The 26,977-nt window shown below is 39.3% G+C and overlaps 1 protein-coding gene across 1 annotated transcript in view; it reads left to right on the forward strand.

The window, feature by feature from the left end:
- LOC115223593 (protein Wnt-1-like) overlaps positions 1–26,977 on the forward strand; it is a 138,922-nt gene that overhangs the window by 45,857 nt on the left and 66,088 nt on the right. The window contains exon 2 of the mRNA XM_029794243.2: positions 8,399–8,652. Coding sequence (XP_029650103.2) covers positions 8,399–8,652 — 254 coding nt within the window. The remainder of the gene's footprint in view (positions 1–8,398; positions 8,653–26,977) is intronic.

Raw genomic sequence — 26,977 nt, forward strand, 5'->3', positions numbered from 1 at the left:
GAAAATAGCAATTGAATATTCTTTACATTAAACTTTATACTCTTAAAAATGAATATATTAGACAATGTAGTCCTGGATATACAAACATGGGATAGTCACAAGAACGTCTTTTGTCATAAATTTGCTTCAAATGGTAGTCACAACTTATGAAAGTGCTACTGGCCCCACTGCAAGTCAGACGATGCAGTCTGTGTAATTTCTATATTGGTGTTCTCTAGAGGTTTACTGGTGGGTAAGAGCGCCGATGTTCTCGGGGAGCCTTTGAGCATCGACGAGAACCAACTGGCTAGTCCGTTGCGGATGACTTTCGGGCCAAGATCCTCGGACAATTTCCAAAAATTTCTGGCCTGTCAGTACTACGAGAGGACATCGCCAGTTCGTATATAAACATAGGAGTGCTGTTAGTCGGGTTGGTACTAAATGTGCAAAGAGCGACGAAAGACTTCTGCGCGTGCTCGTCCAGTATTTGAGCATTTCCTACTGGTGGAAATGCTTATGACATATTACTGCATTGATGGATTCTGGAAACATGTGTGAAGTAGCTGAGAACGTGCGTGCACTAATCAAGAACAAAATACCTAGTTTTCGGTAGCAACGAGCACTTAGCCGTGTAACAATCAAAAGAGGTATCTTTCTTCTAGGGAGATTCTTGTTCATCTTTGCCATTTGTTATTTGCAAAAAGGAACGCTTGCTATGAGCCGAGGAAGAATGGACCTCGTCTCAACCACCTCTTCATAGATGGTTTAAAACTTCACAAAAGCAGAGCCTGGAATGGAGAGCCTGGTTGAGACAATACAGATGTGCAGCAAGGGTATAAGAATGGAATTCGGGATCGCAAAGCATGCGGTGCTCACTTTCTCACTTTGAGACGAAAGAAAAGAGCAGATTGTAGGGTAATAGAACTACCAAATGGAGAGCGAATGGGATATCCGGGTGATGGTACGTACAAGTCCCGTGGGATTAATATGTTACGCGGAAAAATGAAAGACAAAGTCACCACTGCATATTTGAAGTGCCTCAAACTTCTCTTGAAGTCAAAACTAAATGCAAAGAAGCTTGTTACTGCTATCAACATATGGGCTGTTGCTGTAGTCCGCTATAGTGCACACCTTCTGAAATGGACACGAGCGGAGATTGAAAAACCTAGATCGTACTACTCGAAAGAAAATTACAATGCATAGTGCCCTTCATTCTCAGGCGAACGTACACATGCTGTACATGAAGAGGTGTAAAGGTGGGCGTGGCCTGATTAGCATGCAAGACTGCATCAACAGGGAAAGAAGAAACATGACAGAGTATTTGGTAAACAGTGAACAAGACATGCTGCAGTATGCTGCTAATGCAGAAGTATTTACCAAAAATGAAGTTGAGAGTGTTAATGAATACCGATCAAAAATAGCCGTCGAGAGAGAAGAAACATTACTCTGCATAGAATTACATGGTCAGTTCCACCGTGAAACGGACAACGTAAAAAATCAAGAAGTATTATGCATGTGTCCATTCAAAGGTAACATTAAAGAGAAGACTGAAAGCCTAACCATCGCTGTCCAGGATAAGCATTGAATATCAACTCAGTGAAAAGGGATATACACCACACAAGAACAACGAACCTCTGCAGATTGTGTGGGCAGAAGGTCGAAAGCGCGACTCATATTATTAGTGCTTGTGAGTCTTGCCCAGACATAACAAGTTTCCTCTTCAATTTTTGCTCACCTACTCTGTCGACTACAGTTAGTGTGGTGCCATCCACTCTTGCCATTTTCACCACTTTTTCACCCAGCTTTCAATAACAGCACCTGAGTTCAGCACCTCCCTCGCGACGCTCACCTTCTTTCAGAAGTATATGTATATACATGCATGGGTAAAGACCCCTTCGATCATAAAGGATCAGAGGACTGCACATAGAAAATTCCCTACCGCGGCACAAATCCAGTAACGTTGTTCATCGAAGACCAGCAGTCGCCCATGCATACTAACCACCCCTCTCTACGCCACCGATGTTATCCAAAGTGGAGGCGCAATGGCCCAATAGTTAGGGCAGTGGACTCTCGGTCGTAGGATCGCGGTCCCTATTCCCAGACCGGGCGTTGTGAGTGTTTATTGAGCGAAAACATCTAAAGTTCCACGATCCTCCGGCAGGGGATGGTGGCGAACCCAGCTGTACTCTTTCACCACAACTTTCTCTCACTCATTCTTCCTGTTTCTGTTGTACCTGTATTTCAAAAGGACAGCCTTTTCACACTCTGTGTCACGCTGAATCTACCCGAGGACTACGTTAACGGGACATTTGTCTGTGGAGTGCTCAGCCACTTGCGCGTTAAATTCACGAGCAGGCTGTTACGTTGATCGGATCAACTGGAACTCTCGTCGTCGTAACTGACGGAGTGCCACGATATCCTAGGGGAAGGCAAAGGCCAATAGAGCTGGGCACCAGTGACGTCGCAACTCATTTCTACAGCTGAGTGAACTGGAGCAACGTGAAATGAAGTGCCTTGCTCAAGAACACATATATGAACACACGTACACACACACACGCACACAAACACACGCATACACATATTAGTATTTAGCAGAAGTAAGAGATGACTCAAGGTCCGAGAGTTTCGTCACAGGTTTTTTAAGTGTGACTTGTTTGATAAGTGCACACGCACGAAACTCTCGGTCCTTGAGTCACTCTGTTACTTCCGCCAAATATTAATAAAAATATACCTATACTTATATTTTGAGTTCTACTTTTCTTTGACTACGACCATGCTGGATCACCATCTTTAGTAGAATGAATCTTATTCTTTGTAAGCCTAGTACTTATTCTATCGGTTTCTTTTGCAGAACCGCTAAGTGACGGGGACGTAAACACACCGACACGGGTTGTCAAGCGATAGTGGGGGCTGGGCACAAACAGAAACAAAAATGACAAACACACACATACATGTATATGTATATACATATACAAGGGGCTTCTTTCAGTTTCCATCTACCAAATTTACTCACAAAGCTTTGGTCGGCCCGAGGCTATAGTAGAAGACATTTGTCCAAGTTGCCACGCAGTGGAACTGAACCCGGAACCATGTGGTTGGGAAGCAAGCTTCTTATCACACAGCCACTCTTGCGCCTACACATATATATATATATATATATATATATATATATATATATATATATATATATATATATATATATATATATATATATATATATATGTATGTATGTATGTATGTATGTATGTATGTATGTATGTATGTATTATGTATGTATGTATGTATGTATGTATGTATGTATGTATGTATGTATGTATGGCAATGAAAGCAGCTACACGTAATATAAGCCAAAAAGGAAAAGGTCATTTTTCACTAGTTGTTACTGAGGTTGCAGGGTAGCCCCGACATTGCTAAAAATAAGAATTAAAAAGCCCTTGCCTCCGCAGTAAGGGCCTCTTGATTCTCGTCGAAGCCCAGAGCCTCACTTAGAGCGACATGGCACTTCCCGCCTCTAAACCTATGTACAGTACCAATGTAGAACTTCCACCGTATGCATCAGTCTCCGCTTGATCCATGACTGCAGCTCAGTCAAAGAGACGAGCTGCAGAAAAGCGCGTCTAGGAAACTGCAACCACACGTGCTCATCGTCAGGAAGCACTAGAGATATTGTAGCCTCAGCGTATGCCTGCGCATCATTAGCCGCGGCATTCCCAGTCTACCACGCAACGGATGTTGACGGCAAATGAACCATCCGGCCAGCAATGAAGTGAGTCAGAGCATGACAGTTCAATGTAGGCATTCATTACCTTCATCCGATCCTTTAGGAATAATTCTCTTTCTGCGTGAGACTAGCCACCCAGTTCACCTCTTCCCATTTCCTATTCACCCGAATAAGTATCAATGTTCGACTCTATCGAAATCTTTCAACCGATTTAAATTGACCAGGTCCCTATGCATGCTATGTTCTTTTTCCTTCTATAATGTAGATGTTCAGCAGTTATTTAAATACCGATGAGCAGGGTCTCGCCCAGACTCTGATGATGCGAATGAGATTGCTCACCCTTAATACAATCATTAGGTAATTTTAGCCTTACATAAATGGACCAAAGCTTCAGCGAAGCAAGCCTTAGTGTCCACCCACTCAAACAATACATCAAAATAGGTGGTATTTGTCACATATAGAACCAGAATGTGTGACGATAAATAAGCCAGAGCAACTGTCAGTTTCTTCACTAAAAAAAGAAAAAAATTAAGTCAGTGTTAAGCAGTTATGGAGCCGATGTTATCAAATGTTTTCCCCTTTCTGAGGTCATCCCTTAATAACGTCACCATTTCCGGTTCCATATGCGTTTTCAGTCCGATAATACTTACAATAGACAACTGCGAAGTGAGTAGTGAACAAATCTATCATTTAGCAATGAATTTTATAGGACATGCTATCCAATCCTGGCAGTTTGCCCATTGATCAGCCACATCCAAATATCTACAGGAAAACAAAGTTCTTCCAAAACAAGTGTGTAAGAAACAACACTTGAATGACGGCTAAAGAAATAACAAGCTCCATTAACTACAGTTTTATTGTATACTGCTTGTAGATCGTGTACAAAAACTTATATACAGTATCACCGATAATAAATTTTCAATAGGATTACAAATTTACAGACCATTAACTTAATCTTTGAAGGTAAAAATACTTAATAATACAGAGTGAGGAAAGTAAAGCAGAGGAAATATAAAGTAGCGTAAAAAGGTATTTGTCTTTATAACTGATCAATTTATAATTCTAAACCTTTCGTTTCTTTATAAGTTATTAACAGTTTAGTTTTGACCATCTCTATTATACTAATAGCAACTCTCTCGCAGATTATCTCTTTATCCTCACCCTTTGTGCCCTAATATGTGCGACTATGTTATCAATGGTTTCCTTTGCTTTGTTGACTTTCTTTTTACTCACCAAATTCATCTTTCTCCACCTCAACTGACCTGGATCCTGCTACAAAATTTAGTCACTTCTCCACGCTTTACTTTTTACTACTCTATACGGCTCCTCTCTACTTTCACAACCTCTCATCGCCTTGCCCCACTTCTCTCAATACATTTAACATTCCATATCATATCATTACTTCTTCCCATTCCTCATCCACAATTTGGCCACCGTGATGCTAATTCCTGAAGTCTATTATTCTGATAGTAAACACAAGTGGTACTACTCGGTAATTCGATTATGTCTAAGGATTATGTATGTATGTAGATAGGTAAGTAGGTAGGTTGGTAGGTATGTAAGCTGGTAGGTAGGTAGGTAGGTAAGAAGGTAGGTAGGTAGGTACAAAGAATTTTAGTCGTGCGAATCGACCACAGTACTTAATTTTTACTGGTACTTATTCTATTCAGTTCTTTTGCCGAGCCATTAAGTTTTGGGGACTTAAACACCCCAACGCCAGTTGTCAAGCTATGGAGGGGGTCAAACAAAGCACGCGCGCGCACATATACACAAACACACACACATACACACATACACACTCGCACACACATGATAGGCTTCTTTCAGTTTCTGTCAATCAAATTCACTCACAAAGCTTTCTACACAGCCACCTCTGTGACTGTGCTGTAAGAACTTTGCAATATAGAATATACAATATCCTATATTGTAGAAAGAGCAATACAATATAGTATATCTATATAGTTTTTCATAAATGTAACAAGTAAAAGAGAATATAGTAGCTAACTGCCAGGCTGAATATTAGTTGTGGACAAAAATAATTCAGTTTAAGCTTATTGCCACTTGCAGTGACAATGTCCAATCATTCAGGTGAGAGCAGTAAATCCTTAATTTATTTCTTTTATTTAATAAGTAGTTAACCCTTTTTTAGTACACAGTCCACAGGAATCATTCCCTCGGTTGGGCGGAGCAGATCCCATCACTAACCATTTCAATCCATAATTAACATTTTTATCTAATAGATTATGAATGTAGACCGTTAGTGAATCTGAGAATCCAGGTTTAAAAGAGCGATACGGATACATAGAGGTGCGGGTTCATTATAGCCATGCGTGCGTACAGTTTCGATTCTACGTCTAGTAAAACCTAGAAAAAATTGCGTAACAGGTGACAATCAGTTTGCTCATTTGCGACAATCGTCTTACGGAAGAACGTGTGTATTATATGAACCTTACAAATGCCAGTTGCGTTTTCTGCGTTTCCTATATATGCATATATATATATATATATATATATATATATAGCAGTTTTGTGCCATTCATACTATGGGCATCTAGGGAGCGTTTTATTCGAAAAGCTTGCTGCGCATTTGTTTGGAGATTTAAATTCCTGGATTTTCCTGAAGAGAAAGCTGCAAAATGGTCTCCTTATTCAATCCGAATTTGGAAATTTGCAGCCTTTGAAACATGTGTAGAAAATAATAAAAAGGAATTTTGTAGAATCTTCGTTCAGCTCCATTTCTTCCCTTCACTAAATATATAAAACTTCAATTATCCGCGCTAAGGCACGGTTGCGACACCCCATGGTCGTAACCTCAACCGTGTTTTTTCTGTTGTGATTTTTGCTACCCAGGTATCGGTTAAATTTTGAATAATCCGTAACAAGATGATTCATTTATCCATTTCAATATATATATATATATATATATATATATATATATATATATATATATATATATATATATATATATTGGCCTGCTCGCTTAGCCAGCGGGGTGGCATCATTTGAAGGCTAAAACAATGCGAAGCGCATTGTGACCAGCGATGTGTAGCAATATCTGATAGCCTGGTCGGTCACGGTGATCACGGTGATATATATATATATATATATATATATATATACGTACACACACACACACATTTATATATATATATATATATATAAATATATATATATAAACGAGGTGGTACCAAAAAGTTCCAGGACTAGTTTAATAATAATAATAATAACAACAACACTAATAATAATTATTATTATTATTATTATTATTATTATTATACTAAATAACTTATTTACCTAAATTTTAACACCCTCTCCTTCGAAATAGTTACCTTGCTCAGCAATACACCGGTCCCAGTGTTCCTGTCACTTTTGAAATGCGGCCTGGAAAATGTTTTCCGTATACGAGTCGAGGAACTTCTTCGATTCGCTCTTGATCTCGACAACGGTCTTAAAACGGCGACCTTTGAGTTGTATTTTTATCTGGGGAAAGAGATGGAAGTACGCCGGTGCTAAATACGTCAGGAGAGGAAGGATGACATGTTGTTTTGGTGAGAAATTCACTAATGATGAGAGCTCGGTGACAAGGTGCGTTGTCGTCATTCTTTGCGCTCCACAGATCCGGTCGCTTTCGCCGAATGTCCTCCCTCAAACGCTTCAAAATGTCGGAGTAGAACTCTCGATTGACGGTCTGACCCTGAGGGACGAATTCTCGATGCACAATACCACGGATGTCGAACACGCGAATGAGTATGCTCTAGATTGAGCTGCGCTTCTGTCGTACATTTTAAATTGCCCGTGTCGCTCAAAACATTGCGTACGACCCATTGCTTCGTCACACAGTAAGCTTGCAGAAGCATGCTCAATGTCTCTGTAGAAGACTTCCCAAGCTTAACGCAAAATTTCACGTTGGCTCTTTGTTCCAGTTTCCTGTCCATAACAAAAGTCGCATACACGTGATCACGTAAACACAAATTTCACAAAGTTCAATTTGCGAAGTAAACACTGCGACGTCACTCGGCATATGCCCCCATGAAGGTTGCTGCTAGCCCTCACTGCGCACGCAGCCGTGTGTTGCTATCAATTGGCGCGCTACAAAACTAGTCCGGGAACTTTTTGATAGCACTTCGTATATATATATATATATATATATATATATTGGTAAAAACGTGTGTTTGTATGTACGCGTATCGCTGGTGTTTGGATGTAAGTTCTCTGTCGAAGATATTTGATAGTCTTCACTCAAACTTCTTTGGCAATGGACATAGTTAGCTCTGCTGAATATAAAACTTGTATCAGACTTATTGTTGAGTTGGAGATTAAGCCTACAACCAACACTTACTAATCCGATGGATATGAGGGCGTGAAAGATGTTTTTAAATTTAAACTCTGACTTACAACTTGATTCTTTCTTCATTTATTGCTTGCACAATACATTACATTATTAATTGTTTTGGAAAATATGCTTCTTTGATTTGTTTACAAGACAGTATGTAGCATTTTAAAGGCAACAATATGCATATACTACTACTATACTTTCTTAATAATTGGAGAAAACTGGTTAATGAAATAAGAATTTTTAATACTTTCATGATAATAAAAATAACCTAACTAAAATAAGACAAATTGTTTGCAAACGATTCAAAATATCTTGAAATAATTTTTTCTATTATATAATAAAACAATTGTGTGTATTTTCAGGACACTGGCGCATGCAGAATCCATTAATAACATGTTGGTACCACAAACACAAATACAAAATCCAACTTCGTTACCACTAACAAGAAGACAAAGAAATTTAGTTTCAAAAAATCCAGGGAGTATTACCGCTGTTTACCAAGGGGCAAAACAAGCTATACTTGAATGCAAATACCAATTCAAGAGTAGACGATGGAACTGCCCGACGTATGAAAGTGGACGAGGAAGTTCAGTTTTTGGGAAAATTCTCCAAAAAGGTTTGATCTAGTTTTTCTCTTTTTAATATTTTTGCGAATAAATTATAAATATCTTAACACAAATCTAAATCTCCAGCAAAAAAAAAAAAAATATATATATATATATAGACAATGATTTACGATAGAAAATATAAAAATAGAAAATATTGATTTAATAAATAGGTGGGATAAGGTACAGTGTTACACGATTTTTCAAAACTGCATGTTGAAAAACATAGTATGCTCATAATATTTATTCATAAGTTTATCGATTTTCTTCACTCACACATGACAAATACATTAAAAATATCAATTAGATGATAATATCGCAACCCTAGTTCATTAGTGGTAGCTGCTCTATCGACACTGAAGTAAATAAGAAAATCAACTCGGTCGGTCATTGAACCGAATGTACTAAGGGGCAGCTCTATGCAATGTTTTGACCGTCGCTCCACCGGTTGGACTTCTCCACCGACGAACTGCTGAAGGTATTTCTGAACAGCAAATGACATCATTTTTAAGTAGTAGGACTTTGATAATAAAGAATTAATTTCTATAGGAAATAGCTAGGCCAAATTTTTATTTTTAATTTTGAAGTCTCTTTTAGATTACTACTGAGTTTATTCTGACCCAGAAAATTGGTAAACTCGTGTTGTAGCAGATCAGCTGATATCTAAAGATATCTTATGATACTTGTTTTTGATAATATTCAAAAACTCTTTTATCATAGCCACTTAAAAATAATCTATATAGATATTTTAGAGTTGAAGACTAAAATGTAATGATTTATCAGAGGTATAGTCGAATCCTTATTCACACAAATGAAACAAGATTTCAGTTATGTTTATAAGAATTGCAATACTGTCACGTCTGAAAATGCTCATAAAGTTTAATCAGACATGGCCTGTTACTTTACTCTTTTATTTGCTTCAGTCATTGGACGGCAGCCTTGAAGGGTTTAGTCGAACAAATTGTCCCCTGTATTTGTTTTCTTTTTCAAAGCCTGGTACTCATTCTATCAGTCCTTTTTGCCGAACCGCTAAGGTATGTGGGATATAGACAAACCACAACTAATTGTCAAGCAGTATTAAGCGTCAGATGCAAACATAGACATACACTCACACACACACATATTTATACAGCGGCCTTTTTTCAGTTTACAAGGCTTTGGTCGGCCTGAGACTATAGCAGAAGATACTTTCCCAAGACGCCATGAAGTGGGACTGAATCCGGAAACATGTGGTTGAGAAGCTAAGTTCTTACTACACGGCCACACCTGCGCCTTTACAGGGAATATTTTATAGCTTGTAGTTTCTCTGATTTATTTTCCAACTATCAATCTAATCAATCATTATTTGCCCGCTGGTTGGTGACGACCTTTTTCTTTTTGAATTTGATAACTAATTTTTGTTATATTTAGTCATATCTGCGCAATTCATTCCTTCGTGCAATTCTTCTATTGCGGTCTGACATCGAGCATATGTTTTTATCAGCTCGTTGCCACTAGTTATGTTTATCTCTATTCCATTTTATGATTTAGTTTCCGAGGTTTTAAAACATTTCCCATACAGGAAAGTATGAATATAGGAACATATGAACCTATCAGGGTTCATATGTACCGTGCGGCCTTAAGTTAAAACTCTCAAATATATCGTTAAAAACTCATTTCTACCAATCTGCCTCTAAAGACACCAACTCTTCCCTATTCATACCTAATGCTTAATCTTAACGACGAAATACTTAAATACTTCTCATGAAAATACTCTCAAATGTTAAGCTTTCTCTAATTTCGCACACTAGGTGATCGGCAATCAAAAACACTGATAAGCAATAAAAAGTATATGCTTGAAGTAATCATTAGCTTATTTTTTCCTATTTTCCCATTTCCACAATAGATTTTTAAAAATGTATATAATTTTAATTTCATTTACTTTTGTACAAGACTAATATGCTTCGATTTTTAACGACCTAATTTTGATTTAGATATAATACTTTGGAATACCGATTAAACTGATTTCATTAATTTCAGAACATTTAAGTTTTTGTTAAACGCTTTTAAACAACATCCACTATGAGTGTAATGATGTCTTTCGTTGCAATAGTCTTTTGATTCGTTAATACACTATTTTTTAATGCTCACTGCATTAAACATGTCACCAATTGATCAATATTCGTACGTTATTTCAGAATCATACTTACCCAATGCTTTACCTTTTTGTTATTCCATACAAGAAAACAGGTTTGATAAAGGAAAAACCACAATAAAAGAGGTTATTTCGTACTAATCAAATAAGGTCCATTTGTTAAGAATTGTATCATTCATAGTACAAATTTGCTAACAATTAAGAAAAGGTTGATTCACAAGAAAAAGAACACTTAAAGATACAATTTTTTTTTCTTTTCAATAGCGAAGTTGTGGTAAACTGGTTGAGTAAATATAATATTCAGTTATCAGGATAAATTACATAAATTCACATTTACGAAGTTAGTATCTATCGACAGTTCCAAGGAAGTAAACTTTAAAAGACTGACATACAATCCGGGTTAAATTTCTGTCTTGCAAACCGAACTTCAGAAATTGAAGTTAACTATCAGACACAAAGAGTCGTGATTGTATTAACTTTTTAATTAGACACATGAAACATGTTTACAAAGATAGAATCGCTTAAAATGATGTTATCATCTTAAAATATTTATGATATGCGTATTTTAAGACTTTTGATTGTTGATGAGCAAAATTTTCAAACTATCCACAAAATATATCGGTGACAATGATGAAGACGATGCGCTTTAAAAGATCAGTCATTATAGCCATACGCATAAAGAACATGCGTATATACGCATATGACTCTCTCTCTCTCTCTCTCTCTCTCTCTCTCTCTTCATATATATATATATATATATATATATATATATGTATATATACACTCACAGGATGCACTATTTAATTGTCCTCTAAATTACGGAAACACGAAAATAACACTGACGCCTCATTTTAACAGATGTTTCTTTTACCGAAATCACATAAAGTTATCATGAAATACTAAAGAGTAAATTTATTCAATAAAATCGCCATTGGATTCAACCACGGTTTCCAGACGATTTCGGAATCTCCTGCAAATCTTCTGAACAGTCTCCTTGTTTAAGTTGGTGAATGCTGCCATGATCCTTGCCTTCAGTTTATCTTTGATGCTACAAGCAGTTGTGTTGGTCACTCGCTCAACTGCGCCACATACATAATAATCAAGAGGTTTTCATTCTGGTAAGATAGGTAGCCAGTTGTTAGGGGTGATGTGGCCACAGAAATGCTCTGACAGCCATGACTGGGTTCTTCTGCTTGTGTGGCATGGTGCAGAATCCTGTTGCCAGACATAAGGAGTTCCAACAACCGCCCTCTTGACCATGGGCAGCACTACTTCATCGTGGCACCTGATATAGGCATCCGTGTTGATTCTGTGGTTGTATGGGAAGATGAATGGAGGCATAACGTCGCCATCACTAGTCACCACACGAAATACCATGATGCTCACTGGATATTTGATTTTTATCACTCTTGGTACATGATTTGGGACATGGCAAGCCAACTGTTGCTCTGTGTTCACCATCTGATCCTAGCAGAAAATTTTCTCGTCTGAGAAAGACCAAAGCATGTTCGGTTGGAGGGGATGCTTGAGTTTCTTGAAAAACTTGGTCGCGCGGTCTATCCTCTTCTTCTTGATGGCTTGGGATAAAAATTGTCCTTTCTCATCTTGTATGAGGAGTATCGAATATCTTCATACACTACCTGTTTGATAAGAAAGTCAGACACTCCCTTGTACCTCGCGATGGACCTGATTGAATTGTAGGGATCGTTGTCAATCATGGCCTGGATCTCACCAACAAATTGAAGAGTTTTTGTGTTATCAGAACGATCAGAGTGAGTTTTCTGAACTACTGTACCTTTGTAGTTACCATTAGATTCATCCCACTCTTTCCGAATCTTCTGCACTCTCCTCAGATTGACACCCAAACACTCTGAAATGTTCGTATTGGTGCTTCCGGTGCGAACGCCAACAGTACAGCATGTCGTTTCCAAATTTCTGGCAGAGTGATTCGTGTCATGGTGCCGTTTTTCTTATAGACAGTGTCCAACAGACCCTGATACACTGTGTAATCGACAAAGTAAAAAACCAATGCGCATGTGCGAAATAAAAATATGAAATGGTGACAATTTACCCATCGAACCCTGCATATACACACACTCACACACACACACATATACGTATATGGCTTATGTATACGTTTATATATACACATATATATATATGTGTGTGTGTTTGTAATCAAAATAAGCAACAGTATATCAAGTAGTGATGCAGTTCGATCGTTTCAAGCGGATCCATTTAATTGAACAATGCAATCATTACATCAATTTAAATGCAATGCTATCTTCAGTTGCACATTTATGACCATACCTAGCCTAACTTTTATAATAATTGTAATAGTAGCAAACAGCATAATAGTAATGCTAAAATAATAAACGCAAGTAATGAAAGTAAATTTAGGACGTCTAATGTACAAAGTGCAACAATCCGTGTTAAATCCCATCTCAAACCCTTGACTGTAGATAAAATGGAAAGTAGCAATTATACTAAACAGTAGATAATATGGAAAGTAGCAGTTATACTAAATGTAATACAGAGTTATAATACGAGTACTAATGAAAATACTTTTTATGATGACAGGGTTAGTAGTGAATGTTTATTTGAAAATTATTGTAAACAAAAGAATGTTGTTTACAGATGTACGGTGATATCTGAAGGTAAATTTTCTTTTACATGGGAGTAACGCAAAATGTTGTTAAGAAATGCGTCTCTAACCATATTTACACCTTTAATAATAGGAATAGGTCTTCTTTTATCAGCCTTAGTAAATTTATTTGAGATTTGAAAGACAGGAAAAAAAGGTTTTCTGTGGAGTGGGAGATTATAAGCAAGGAAACTCCTTTAGTGGGAGATTATAAGCCTGGAAACTCCTTTAGCTTTCTCTGTTTTGAAGAATTATTCAAGATCTTATATTCTAGGAGACTGGTTTTTATTCTATTGGTCACTTTTGCCAAACTGCTAAGCAACTCTAACACACACACACACACACACACAGACACACACACACACACACACACACACAATCATGGAATTGTGTCTGTGATCGGGGTGTTAATGTAATGTACAACGAGATTGTTTGCTATTTTGGATAATACTAAATGTCAAGCACATCTTGTCTCTTTGTGCATAACTAGATCTAAAAAAGAACTACATTCAAGCGGTAAACTGCCTTGCATAAGGTCCCTGTGTATGGGAATATATCACTTCCTAATTTTCTGCTTAGAATAGACATCGTAAACTAGGTATAATTTCCGTTTCTTTTTCACTTATTACTTTTCCTTCTTGTTGATAAAGTGCATAGCTCAAAACCTCAAATTCAATTTTTTCCCTTTCATGGGGATATTTATTTTAATTTTTCACACTCTTTTATAGCTATTGTTTCGTTTCATAGTTCTGCAATATGTCTTACTTATTTAACTTTATATATTTATTTATTTGTCATATTTCTCGTTTTAAGTCTGTGTTTATATATACCTATATATATAAACAAAAGATTATACATCAGCTAACCTGGCTCCATCAAACTCAAACTCGCAGATGGGACTATCCACAATACACAAGACCGCCACAGCAAATAGACCCAAAATGAACACCGCCAGCAACAGTATACACCTCACCTCGATGCTCCTACTGAACATCAGAGGACTGCTAACACTCAGTAATAGGACAAAAATCCCGTTCTTGAGAGACTTTGTTGCATGCAATCAAGTCTTATGCATAGCACTTACGGAAACACACCTGAAACCGGACATAGCAGATGCGGAAATACACATACCCCAGTATGTTGTACTACGGACCGACAGAAAAAGAAAGGAGTCATGGAGGAGTTGCTATGTACATCTGTGAGGACCTCACACCCCAGGTCCTCTTGTCATACTCAAATTCGGTGTGTGATACACTAATTGTACATATAAGGCAACTTGGTGTAGTTATATGTGCTACATATCGCCCTCCAGATGCCCCAAGCCATGTAGGCAAGTTTGAAGACTGCCTTATAAAAATAGAAGAAGTTCTAGTCACATTAGAACAACACATAAGTGTACTTCTTATGGGAGACTTCAATCTACCCAACGTCAGATGGCCCGAGGCCCTTTCTCCCCCAGGTATGACACGATGTGAACGAGGACAGGCGAGGTCCCTCCTGAACCTCATCAACACTCTGTACATGGAGCAAGTAATACTCCAACCAACCAGGGCAGGTAACATACTGGATCTCTGCTTCACAAATAATATGGAACTCATCCATAATGTGAAAGTGACGCCGACACTACTCTCAGATCACAACACGGTAGAGCTGACCATGCACGGGCCAAAGGAAAGCATGGACATGCAGCCTACAAGAAACACTCAGAATCTTTCCAACTTGAACTTCCATAAGGCAAACTGGAAACAAATTGAGAAAGAGATCCTCAATCAAAACTGGCCTGAATGTCTATCCTCGCCAGACATCGACATGAAACTTCAACAATTCAAGTCTGTAATGCAAGCCATATGCTACATATGTGTCCCAGAGAGAAAGGCCACTGTACACAAGAGCAAAATCCCCAGAGAGAGGAAAATTCTAATGAGACGGCGTACAAAAGTTTCAAATCGCCTAAACAAACAAATTGAAAGCAGTGAAAAGTCCCGCCTGAAAATAAAACTGTTGGAAATTGAAAAATGTCTGCAACTCACCCATGAAAAAGAAAGAGCAGACAAAGAAGCCTGGGCTATAGACAACATAAAATCTAACCCCAGAGCTTTCTACAGGTATGGCAAAGAAACAGCTACGGTGCACTGCAGGATAGGGCCACTCCTTGAAAAGGATAGCACACTCACAGAAAATCCAATGAGGGTAAGTGAAATACTAAATGAGCAATTCAAGAGTATTTTCACTCCACCCCTAGGGCATTTTCAAGTCAGCAATCAAACTGATTTCTTTACCACTGCAGATATAAAATCAGAGGCAGTGATGATTGATTACATCAATATAAAGGAAGACAATGTAATAAAGGCTATTGATGAAATGAAAACAAACTCAGCTACTGGCCCCGATGGATTCCCAGCAATCCTTCTAAAAGTATGTAAGAGAGTCCTAGCAAGACCACTGCAGTTCCTCTTTCAGAGCTTCCTTGCAACTAGCAAACTTCCAAGAAAACTGAAGGAAGGTAAAATATGCCCTATTCATAAAGGAGGTAGCAGAGCGGAGGCCAAGAACTACAGACTTATCGCTCTGACCTCACATATCAGCAAGGTCATGGGACGAATAGTCAGAAGGAAACTAATCACCTTCCTTGAAGAAAATGACTTGCTGCCTGACACCCAACATGGTTTCCGACCAGGAAGAAGCTGCTTAACTCAGCTCCTACAACACTATGACTGGGTGCTGAAACGACTGCTCAACCACTCAAATGTGGAAGTGATATATCTCGACTTTGCAAAGGCCTTTGATAAAGTCGATCATGGAATGATATGTCACAAACTGCGTGATCTTGGCATAGTTGGAAAATTGGGAGAATGGCTTCATGACTTTCTGAAGGATAGAAATCAGGTGGTAGAAGCTTCCATTAACAGGCAAATAGTGAGCGGTGTTCCGCAAGGCACTGTTCTGGGACCACTACTGTTCATAATGGCCCTCTCAGACATGCCCTCAGCCACAAAGAGAGCCACGATCACAAGTTATGCAGATGATACAAAAGTTTCACAGGCAATACAGAACCCTGAAGACGCTAAGCACCTGCTATGTGAGCTGGACAAAATATACAAGTGAGCTGAAAAGAATAGCATGCAGTTCAATGCTGAAAAGTTTCAAGCTTTATACTATCAGCATGCAAAACTAAATGCAATACCCAATAAATACACTGAACCTGGAGGGATTGCAATCCCAGAGGCACAATCAGTGCGAGACCTGGGTATTTACATGAGTTATGATGCAACCTTTCATGTGCATGTTGCTAAATTGGCAATGAAATGTAGGCGGCTGACCGGATGGATTCTTAGAACCTTTAGAACAAGAGACCAGGAAACCATGATGGCCCTCTGGAGGACACTTGTCCTAAGCCACTTTGACTATTGCTCTCAGCTATGGTCACCATCCAGTGTCAAGTTAATCACAGAACTTGAGGCGATCCAACGAAGCTACACGAAGAAGATAGCCTCTGTGCAGCATATAAGCTATTGGGAAAGACTCAAGAGATTGAGACTCTATTCATTAGAGCGTAGGCGAGAAAGATATGCCATAATATACATCTGTAAGATCCTAGAAGGACTTGTCTCAAACTTTGGCATCAAGAGTTACACAAATGCCAGAACTGGGTGCCACTGCATAGTGCCAAGGACTCCAAATTTGCCATCAAGATGTAGGACAAGATACTGTGATAGCCTGGGCTTCCGAGGCCCACAGCTCTTCAATATCCTCCCGAAGAACCTAAGAGACCTGCATGGGGTGGATGCAGATGTCTTTAAAATGAAACTGGATCTCTTCTTGTCAGGTGTCCCAGATGAACCAACTTCACGGCAGGAGGTGCAGATGAGGGCAGCTGCATCGAACTCTCTTATGCACCAGATGGCATTTGCTAAAAAGCATTCGTGAAGTAAAATCATGTAGCAACACCAAATGGCGGTGCCCCAGCATGGCCACAGCTTGTGAGCTGAAACTAAATAAAATAAAATAAAATAAAATAAATATAAATACGCTTATCCAGAACAATCACAGATACTTGACCATAGCAAATATCGTGTGTGTGTACGATCTTCATTCATTCATTCATTCTTCCTTTCCTTCTTTCGTTTTCTGTTTTCCTTTGATCCTTTTATTTCTCTCTCCTCACTATCCTCAACATAATCTACTTTTACCATCTACACTTGCCTAATTACACATTGCCTAATTTAATATTCTGTTTCCACGAACTACACCGTCATTTTAAGCTAGTCCTTGAACTCCCCATCCCCATTCTTTCAGTATGTCACGCTTAGCTTTAGTAAGACACGATACTCTATCAAAATCGTTTTTCTTTGCCGTTGTCAACAAGTCATTTGCATCCTAATGGTTTCCGTATTCAGCTTCACCCTGCCTCATAAAGCAGCTTTTCTATGCAACTATTTGGCGTCTAGTCCTCCCGACGTCTTACGCAAGAAAAACTTGGCTCTGGCCAATCCCAACCCCACACTTTTTTGCATTACATCCGCATCCACTTTTTGTCTACCTACTCCTGTTTCCCAGTTTCGTTCAATTTTTCCTCATTTCTCACTTTTATATGCTCTCTAGAAAATTTTAGAAAGGAAACAGTCTTATATTATAAAAGAGAAACTGATCTCCGACTGTCTGACAATAACAACATCTGTGTAGCGGGAGGGACAATTGGAGAGAAAAAGTTGTCGAGAGAGAGAGAGAGAGAGAGAGAGAGAGTATGTGTGTGTTTAAAAGATAGATATTAGTATTGTCACCTTATTAACTAACAAATTTTGATTTTAAATGCAGTAATTTTATGTGCAAGTCAGTCAACACAACGCAACATAGACTAAAAGGAGACTATATTTATGTATGTACGTATGTACATACATAAATATCTATACTATAATGGAGAAAGCTGTTTATTTATTAGGTATGCAACAATTACCAAAAGTACTAAAAGAAAGGAATTATTAAAGACTTGACTGTCTGGAAATATTTTCATAAATTCATGTTCTAAGAAATTTCCTATAATTTCGATTTCTCAAGTTTATTGAATTTTTTGAACTCCAATTTCTCGCAAATTTAAATATTTATTTCATTCATTGCGGACTATTCCATTTTCGTTTGCAAAGTCTCTCACTTTCTCTTTTAAGTTTTAATCCGCTACATGGAAAACCGAAAATTTTATTAACGTATACGTAATGTAAAATCATTATTTATTGAATACATTTTTTTAAAATATCAATATAATTTTTGAACGCGGGATAGCTGTGAGAAGAGCCTAGAAAGTTGGATAATTACTATTACAAGACGAGGAGAAAAAAAGTTGGCAACAAGAAACCGAAGCTTGCACCTTATTGTACGTTTCCAAACACTCCCTACCACTAAGCCAATATATATACACAATCAGGGCGGCGAGCTAGCAGAAACGTTAGCACGCCGGCCGAAATGCGTAGCCGTATTTCGTCTGCCGTTCTGAGTTCAAATTCCGCCGAGGTCGACTTTGCCTTTCATCCTTTCGGGGTCGATTAAATAAGTACCAGTTACGCACTGGGGTCGATGTAATCGATTTAATCCGTTTGTCTGTCCTTGCTTGTTCCCTCTGTGTTTAGCCCCTTGTGGGTAGTAAAGAAATAGGTATTTCGTCTGCTGTTACGTTCTGAGTTCAAATGCCGCCGATCTCGACTTTGCCTTTCATCCTCTTGGAATCGATTAAATACGTACCAGTTACGCACTGGAGTCGATCCAGTCGACTTAATCCCTTTGTCTGTCTTTGTTTGTCCCCTCTATGTTTAAACCCTTGTGGGTAGTAAAGAATTATATGTTTAGCCCCCTGTGGGCAATACAGAAATAAATATATATATACAAACAATTTGCACGAGGGACTTCAACAGTGACACACACACACACACACCAACACACTCGCGCACACACATAGATACACATACACACAAATGAAAGGAAATGACTGTGTGTGTACGTGCGCGCGCGCGTGTGTATGTTTGTGTGTGTGCGCTGTTCACTGACAAAACTTCGTGCTGCATCACTTTGTGAAGTTTCGTCAGTGAACAGGTCGCGGTTTCAAAGCGACGAAAATACTTTGACACAAATGAAATTTTAATATTGAAGTGAAACTAACGATTTTTGTGTTCTTGAATGGCTTACAAACATCCTCAACGCTGCAGTTATCTTTGTTTCAGCACACGATCTCAGATCAAGTCACTTGGTATGCAAGTACATCTCCATATTTTTTTAATCACTATTGATAAATGTCAGGAATGACCTTCTCAGACTCTCTAATATTTAAAATTCTAAACAGAAACAATCAGAGGCAGGGAGTGGGGTTGGAAAAAATTCATAATTTCTCAAATTTTCTTTTTTATAAAAAAAAAATTGGCAAAATAGGTCCGGAGTGGGATGATGACGGAGGAGGGTGTAAAATAAAGTTTTCAAAACTGCTTTCATACAAAGAAGCCCCACGCCCAACCCCATCATTTAGAAGGCTGTAGTTTTTTTAAAAAATGGGGAAAATCCCCGAAAAAATTTCTCTCACAAATTTCTTTATAATCGTAATCTATACCGTTTGAAAAGGATTTGTATAAATTTTCATTAAAAGATACCCATCTTCCTGAAAGTTTTGAGAGAAAAAAGTCAGATTGTATGAACTTTCCGAAACTCCTCTCTTCACCCGCTCAGAAAAATTCTTACACATAAATTCCTATATTCTCTGAAGCCATAGCATCTAAGCGGTATTAGTAGAACATTTTGTTAAAAAGTATCCATTTTCCTGGATGTTATTAGGCAACAAATTAGGGTGAGGACACATCTGTAGTAATGTCCTTTTATTTATACGATATTTTCATTTCATGTTTATTTCATTCATTGCTTGCAATGTTCTCTCTCGCCCTTCTCTTTCACGCACACACTGTAAAGCTTACAGAGGAGCTGCTGAATTAAAATCTCTGTTGCTTTGAGGGGAAGGTAAAACTTGACAAACTGCTTCTCCCTGTTGTTGGGGTACCGTGATGTTTGTTTAAAAAAGTGAGATTATGGCTGTGATAAAATAATGAAAGCAATATTTACTAAGCAAGTGAGGACTATTATACAAATAAATAAATAAACGTAAAATATAAAAATTATTAGAATTGGGAATCAAAGAACCAAATGTGAAAATATTATCAAGGGGCTAGGAGAAAACCGCCCGCCGGGCGGTCTTTCTGCTAGTGTATATATATATATATATATATATATATATATATATACACATATATATATACATATACACACACACACACACATATATATATATATATATACATATAGTTATATTTTTCTTGAGTGTGTGTGTGTGTGTTTCTGCATGTCTTTCAACATATAGAAAACTCAACACAGATATAAAAAAAGACGTTCAATTTGAACAATTTCTAACATACGTTCATGATTAACAAATACTGTGACAGATACGACCTTGTTCAAAATGAAAACGGTATGGCCGGTTGTATCCCCCTGAAAAATAAAGGAGGGAGAATGAAGAGCAACTCTAAATTTCGAAAACAAACTTTATATATGCAGAGTTCCTCTGCTGCTTCAACCTTGATATCAAATTTCTATCTATCTATCTATCTATCTATCTATCTATCTATCTATCTATCTATCTATCTATCTATCTAACTATCTATCTATCTATCTATCTATCTATCTATCTATCTATCTATCTATCTATCTATATATATATATATATATATATATATATATATTATATATATATATATATATATATCTGCCCCGCTCTCATCGCTTCTATACGTATTGACTCTCGAGCCACTATTGCGGAAGCTGGCGACGCTGAGGGGCATCCCACGAGAATTGGGTTGCGGGATGAGCGTGTCTGCATACGCGGACGACGTCACCGTCGTAGTGTTTAGCCAGAAGCACATCGAGCTGGTCGGCGAGACACTGAAAGACTACGAAGCGGTAACAAGAGCGAAAATCAACCGGGAAAAGTCAGTGTACTTGCGGCTCGGCACCTGGAGAAGCAAGCCCATGCCGTCCATCAGCGCTTCCGTCATGGGACGCTGGACCGACGGTCCGGTCGAGCTTCTCATGGTTTGGTTTGGTTTAGTCCGGATCTCCAAATGGAGAAGAACTGGGACGAGATAACGAGTAGGGTGGTCACTCTCGCCCAGAAGTGGGCCGAGAGGAAGCTGTCCCTAAAAGTTCGGGCGGAGGTGGCGAGCACGTACATCGCGTCCGTCATCTACTACCGCCTGACCGTCGTGCTTTGTCCCGACCCTACCATCACCAAACTAGAACGCATTCTCTTCCACTTCTTGTGGAAAGGATGCGTTCCGATGGTCAGGGGATCCGTTTGCTGCTAACACCCGTTAAAAGGAGGGCTGGACAAGTCGTGGTTGATGATGCGCAAACACGCGCTGAGACTGCGAGATCTCCGGCTCTACGTAGCCGACGGTGAACAGGTGTGATCGCCGTTTGTGAGGCGCGCTTTTCCGCAGCTCGTTTCCATGATCGAACTGCAGTCAAGGATCAAACAGAGGCCGAGAGAGGGCGAATAGCACCGCGAGTGTTGCGTTGCTCTCAAGCAACTATGCTGTCTAGGGCCGACCTTGAGCGACTTCAACACAACCAAAGCATTCTATAGGGGATTAGTGGAGGGGAGGTACGACGACGATCTCGGGGCGAACCTGGGCGTCGACGAGGAATACCTGACCCGCCTGTTCAAGATGACTTTCGGGCCGGGAGCTATGGACAACTTCCAGAGATCCCTGGCCTGGCAGTGCTATCGAGAAGCGCTAGCCATTCGGGATAAGCTCTACAAGCAAGGCTCGAGCCGACCTGTCCGAGATGCGGTCAGAGCAACGAAACCGTCCTGCACGCACTCGTACAGTGTCCAAACATTTCCGACCTGCGGGCCTATGTCAAACGATTGCTATCGCGTGTGGGACGAGTCGGTTTATCAACCGAGTCTATCGTGAATATTGTCGCACCTTCCTTGAAACCAGAAGGAAGAGCCATTTTCCTCGTACTTGTGGCTATGGCGAAAGAATGTGTACGGTGGACGCATCTGAAAGGTCTAGAGACAAACACTTTCCTCTCTGGTCAATCTCTCATCAACTTCTTTAAGTATCATTCGAAGAGGAAGGGGAGAGTAGAGAGGGAAGTTTTGTCTAGTGAATGCTTCAAAAAAAAAAAAAAAAAGATGGGTGAAGGTAGCAAGGAAAAAAGAGAGCCACTTACTGTAATATGTTTTCGTTTTGCATGTAATATGTTTTCGTTTTGCATGTAATATGTTTTCGTTTTTCGTTTTGCATTGCTCAATGTTCTCGTGGTCTTTTCATAGGTTTTTCTATCCACGGGCAAACCTAATCTGTTTCCCCTTTTCACATTGACATTTCTGTGATACACGATCCCTATTGATCGGCCCCACATTTTTCTTCCTTTTTTTCTTTTCACGATCCCTTTTGATCGGAATTCGACCTTTTTTCCACTCTTCTTCCCAAAATGAAAAGCTCTACCTTATATTTTGTCCCTTCTGTGTTCAGCCCTGCGTGGCCAATAAAGAAATCTATCTATCTATCTATCTATCTATCTATCTATCTATCTATCTATCTATCTATCTATCTATCTATCCCCCTCTCTCTCTTTTATCGCTTTCAGTCTGTCTCTCTCTTTATATATATACATATATAATTGTTCTGCAATGGCTCTATAACTACCGTCTCGGTTATAACCTTGGAGCCCTAGTAATCCGTTACAGCACTTATCTAGTGTACCTAATCGTTTAGATCACTTGTGAACTAAAATCCCATACTTTGTATAAATATATATATATATATATAATATATATATATATATACAAGGGTTGGACAAAATATTGGAAACACCTAACATCATAGCATCATAATTTTGAAATATCTATAAAACCGTCAAAAGCTTGTTTCTCTTTATGTTTTTTCTTATTTATTATTAGTGTTGCTTAATATGTTTTGCTAAAGTTGCTGTTTCTTTTCAGATATCATCAGAAAAAAGGTAATTAAACTTCATTAAAATGACTGATCTATCGGACTTTCCAAAGAGGTTAAATTGTTGGTTCTCGTATGACAGGCTCTAGGGTAACGAAAACAGCCGAAATGTTTGGCGTATCAAGAAGTATTGTCTAGCAAATAATGACAGCCTTTGAGAAAGAGGGAAAAACCTCCTCGTCGAAACAAAACTCTGGAAGAAAACCAAAACTTTCAGATAAGGATCGTCGGACTCTTACGCGAATTGTTAGAAAGGATCACAAAAGTACAACTCGCAAAATTACTGCAGAGCTTGATGACCAATTTCCAATAAAACTATTCGCCGGGAGCTGCACGAAGCCGGATTTTACAGGAGGGCTGCAATCAGAAAATCACTACTTTCAAAAACAAACGTTGCAAAGCGTTTAGAGTGGAGTAAAAACCTACAGCATTTGGTCCCTAGAGCAGTGGAAGAATGTTATTTTCTCGGACTAGTCATTCTTTACTCTATTTCCAACCACCGGCCGAGTATACGTGTGGAGACAGCCAAACGAAGCATTTGTCCCAGACTGCCTTCTTCAACCTGTTAAACACGGAGGAATATGTATAATGATCTGATGGGCTATATATTGGAAATCCGCCGGCCCAATAGTTTCCTTTCATGGCAGAATTAATAGTCAAGAACATTTAAGGATTTTATCTGATCAAATTCATTCTATCATTGCGGAACTGTTTCCGGAGGGAAACGCAGTCTTTCAGGATGATAATGCATCAATTCACTCAGCTAAAGTTGTTAATGAATGGCACGAGGAAAATTCTAGTGAAGTTGAACATCTTATCTGGCCACCACAGTCCCCAGATCTCAATATTATTCAACATTTACGGTGAATTTTAGAAAAACAAGTAAGGAGTGGATATCATCCACCATCACCACTACAAGAACTGGAGACTGGGTTAGCTGAAGAATGGACAAACATTCCTTTGGAAACAATTCAAACTTTGTACGAGTAGAATTCAAGCTGTAATTGCTGCCAAAGGCGGTCCTGCCCCAAATTCAAATAAATTTGTTTGAAATTATAAAGTGTTTCCATTACTTTGTCCAACGCCTGTATATATATATATATATATATATATATATATATATACACACATATGTATATATATACATATATATATCACGTGATCACGTGACTGACCAGTCCATCAGATGTAGTTACACATCGCTGGTCACAATGCGTTCGCATTGTTTTAGCCTTCGAATGACGCCACTCCGCTGGCTAAGCGAGCAGGCCAACAGAAGAAAGAGTGGGAGAAAGAGTGGTGAAAGAGTACAGCAGGGATCACCACCCCCTGCCGGAGCCTCGTGGAGCTTTTAGGTGTTTTCGCTCAACAAACACTCCGCGAGTCCGCGAGTCCGCTGTCTCAACCACTGGGCCATTGCGCCTCCACACACACACACATACATACATATATATATATATTATATATATATATATATATACACACATATGTATATATATACATATATATATCACGTGATCACGTGACTGACCAGTCCATCAGATGTAGTTACACATCGCTGGTCACAATGCGTTCGCATTGTTTTAGCCTTCGAATGACGCCACTCCGCTGGCTAAGCGAGCAGGCCAACAGAAGAAAGAGTGGGAGAAAGAGTGGTGAAAGAGTACAGCAGGGATCACCACCCCCTGCCGGAGCCTCGTGGAGCTTTTAGGTGTTTTCGCTCAACAAACACTCCGCGAGTCCGCGAGTCCGCTGTCTCAACCACTGGGCCATTGCGCCTCCACACACACACACATACATACATATATATATATATATATATATATATATATTTTTTTTTTTTTTTTTTTCTAGTTTCAGCTCAGAGATGCGGCCATGCTGATGCACCGCCGTTTTGTGCTACACTGTTATTGCGACGAACCTCGTCTAATATGTGGCACTTGGTGAAGAATGGAGTTTGATACAGCTACTCTCATTTGCACTTCTTGCCGTGAGGTAGGTTCATCTGGGACTCTTGACAGGAAGATGTCCAGCTTTGATTTAAAAACCGCTACATCTACTTTGTGCAAGTTCCTCAGACTCTTTGGGAGAATATTAAAAAGCTGTGGGCCATTGAAACCCAGGCTGTTGCAGAAGCTGGTCCTGAAGCGTGGTGGCATTGCTGGGATCTTTGGCACTATGCAGTGTCGTCCCGTTCTAGCATTGGTGTAGCTTACAATGCCAAAATTTGGCACAATTCCTTCCAGGGTCTTCCAGACATATATTACTGCATATCTCTCCCGTCTTCTCTCCTGGGAGTAGAGTCTTAGCTGTTTCAACCTTTCCCAGTAGCTGACGATCTTCTTTGTGAATCTTCTCTGGATTGCTTCAAGGTCCACTGTTAATTTTACACTGGTGGGTGACCATAGCTGTGAGCAGTAATCCAGGCGACTGAGGACGAATGTCCGCCAGAGGACCATCATGTTTTCCTTATCTCTGGTTCTGAATATTCTTAGGATCCACCCAGCCAGTCGTCTGCACTTTGTCGCCATCCTGGTAATGTGCACTTGGAAAGAGGTATCATCACTCATGTCGATACCCAGGTCCCTCACAAACTTAGGCTCTGGGATTGAAATTCCCTGTGGACAAGTGTATCCTGTAAGTTTAATATTCAGTTTTGGATGCTTGTAGCGCAGAGCCTGGAATTTTTCAGCATTAAACTGCATATTATTATCCTCAGCCCATCTGTAGATTGAGTCCAACTCCTGCTGCAGGTGTGCAACATCGCTGGGGTTCTGTATTTTCTGCGAGACTTTCGTATCGTCTGCATAGCTGGCCAGAGTGGCTATCCGGGCATTTGAGGGCATATCTGAGAGAGCCACTATAAAAAGCAGTGGTCCCAAGACAGTGCCCTGTGGAACACCGCTCACTAATTGTGTGTTCATAGAGGTGGCTCCATTAACCACTACTGCCTGACTCCTATCTTTCAGGAAGTCATGCAACCACGCTCCAAGTTTTCCAGCTATGCCGAGGTCACGTAGTTTGTGGCATATCATACCATGATCCACCTTGTCAAAAGCTTTTGCAAAATCAAGGTAGATTACGTCCACATTTGATTTGTTGAGTAACTACCTCAACACCCAGTCATAATGCTGTAAGAGCTGGGTCAGGCAGCTCCTACCTGGTCGAAAACCATGCTGGTTATTTTATAACCATGCTGGTTATAACTCAGCAAGTTATTTTCCTCAAGGAATGCGATTAGTTTCTTTCTGACTATCCTTTCCATGACTTTGCTGATGTGTGAAGTGAGAGAGATAGGCCTATAGTTTTTGGCATCTGCTCTACTTCCCCCTTTATGTATTGGGCATACTATTCCCTCCTTCAGCTTGCTTGGCAGTTTGCCATTCGCAAGAAAGCTCTGGAAGAGAATCTTGAGGGGTTTTGCCAGGGCATGCTTAGACGCTTTGAGGAGGATGGCTGGGAAACCGTCTGGACCAGCAGCTGAGTTTGTGTCCACTTCATCTATGGCT

Source organism: Octopus sinensis, linkage group LG23 (genome assembly GCF_006345805.1).
Source record: "Octopus sinensis linkage group LG23, ASM634580v1, whole genome shotgun sequence".
Taxonomy (NCBI): Eukaryota; Metazoa; Mollusca; class Cephalopoda; order Octopoda; family Octopodidae; genus Octopus; species Octopus sinensis.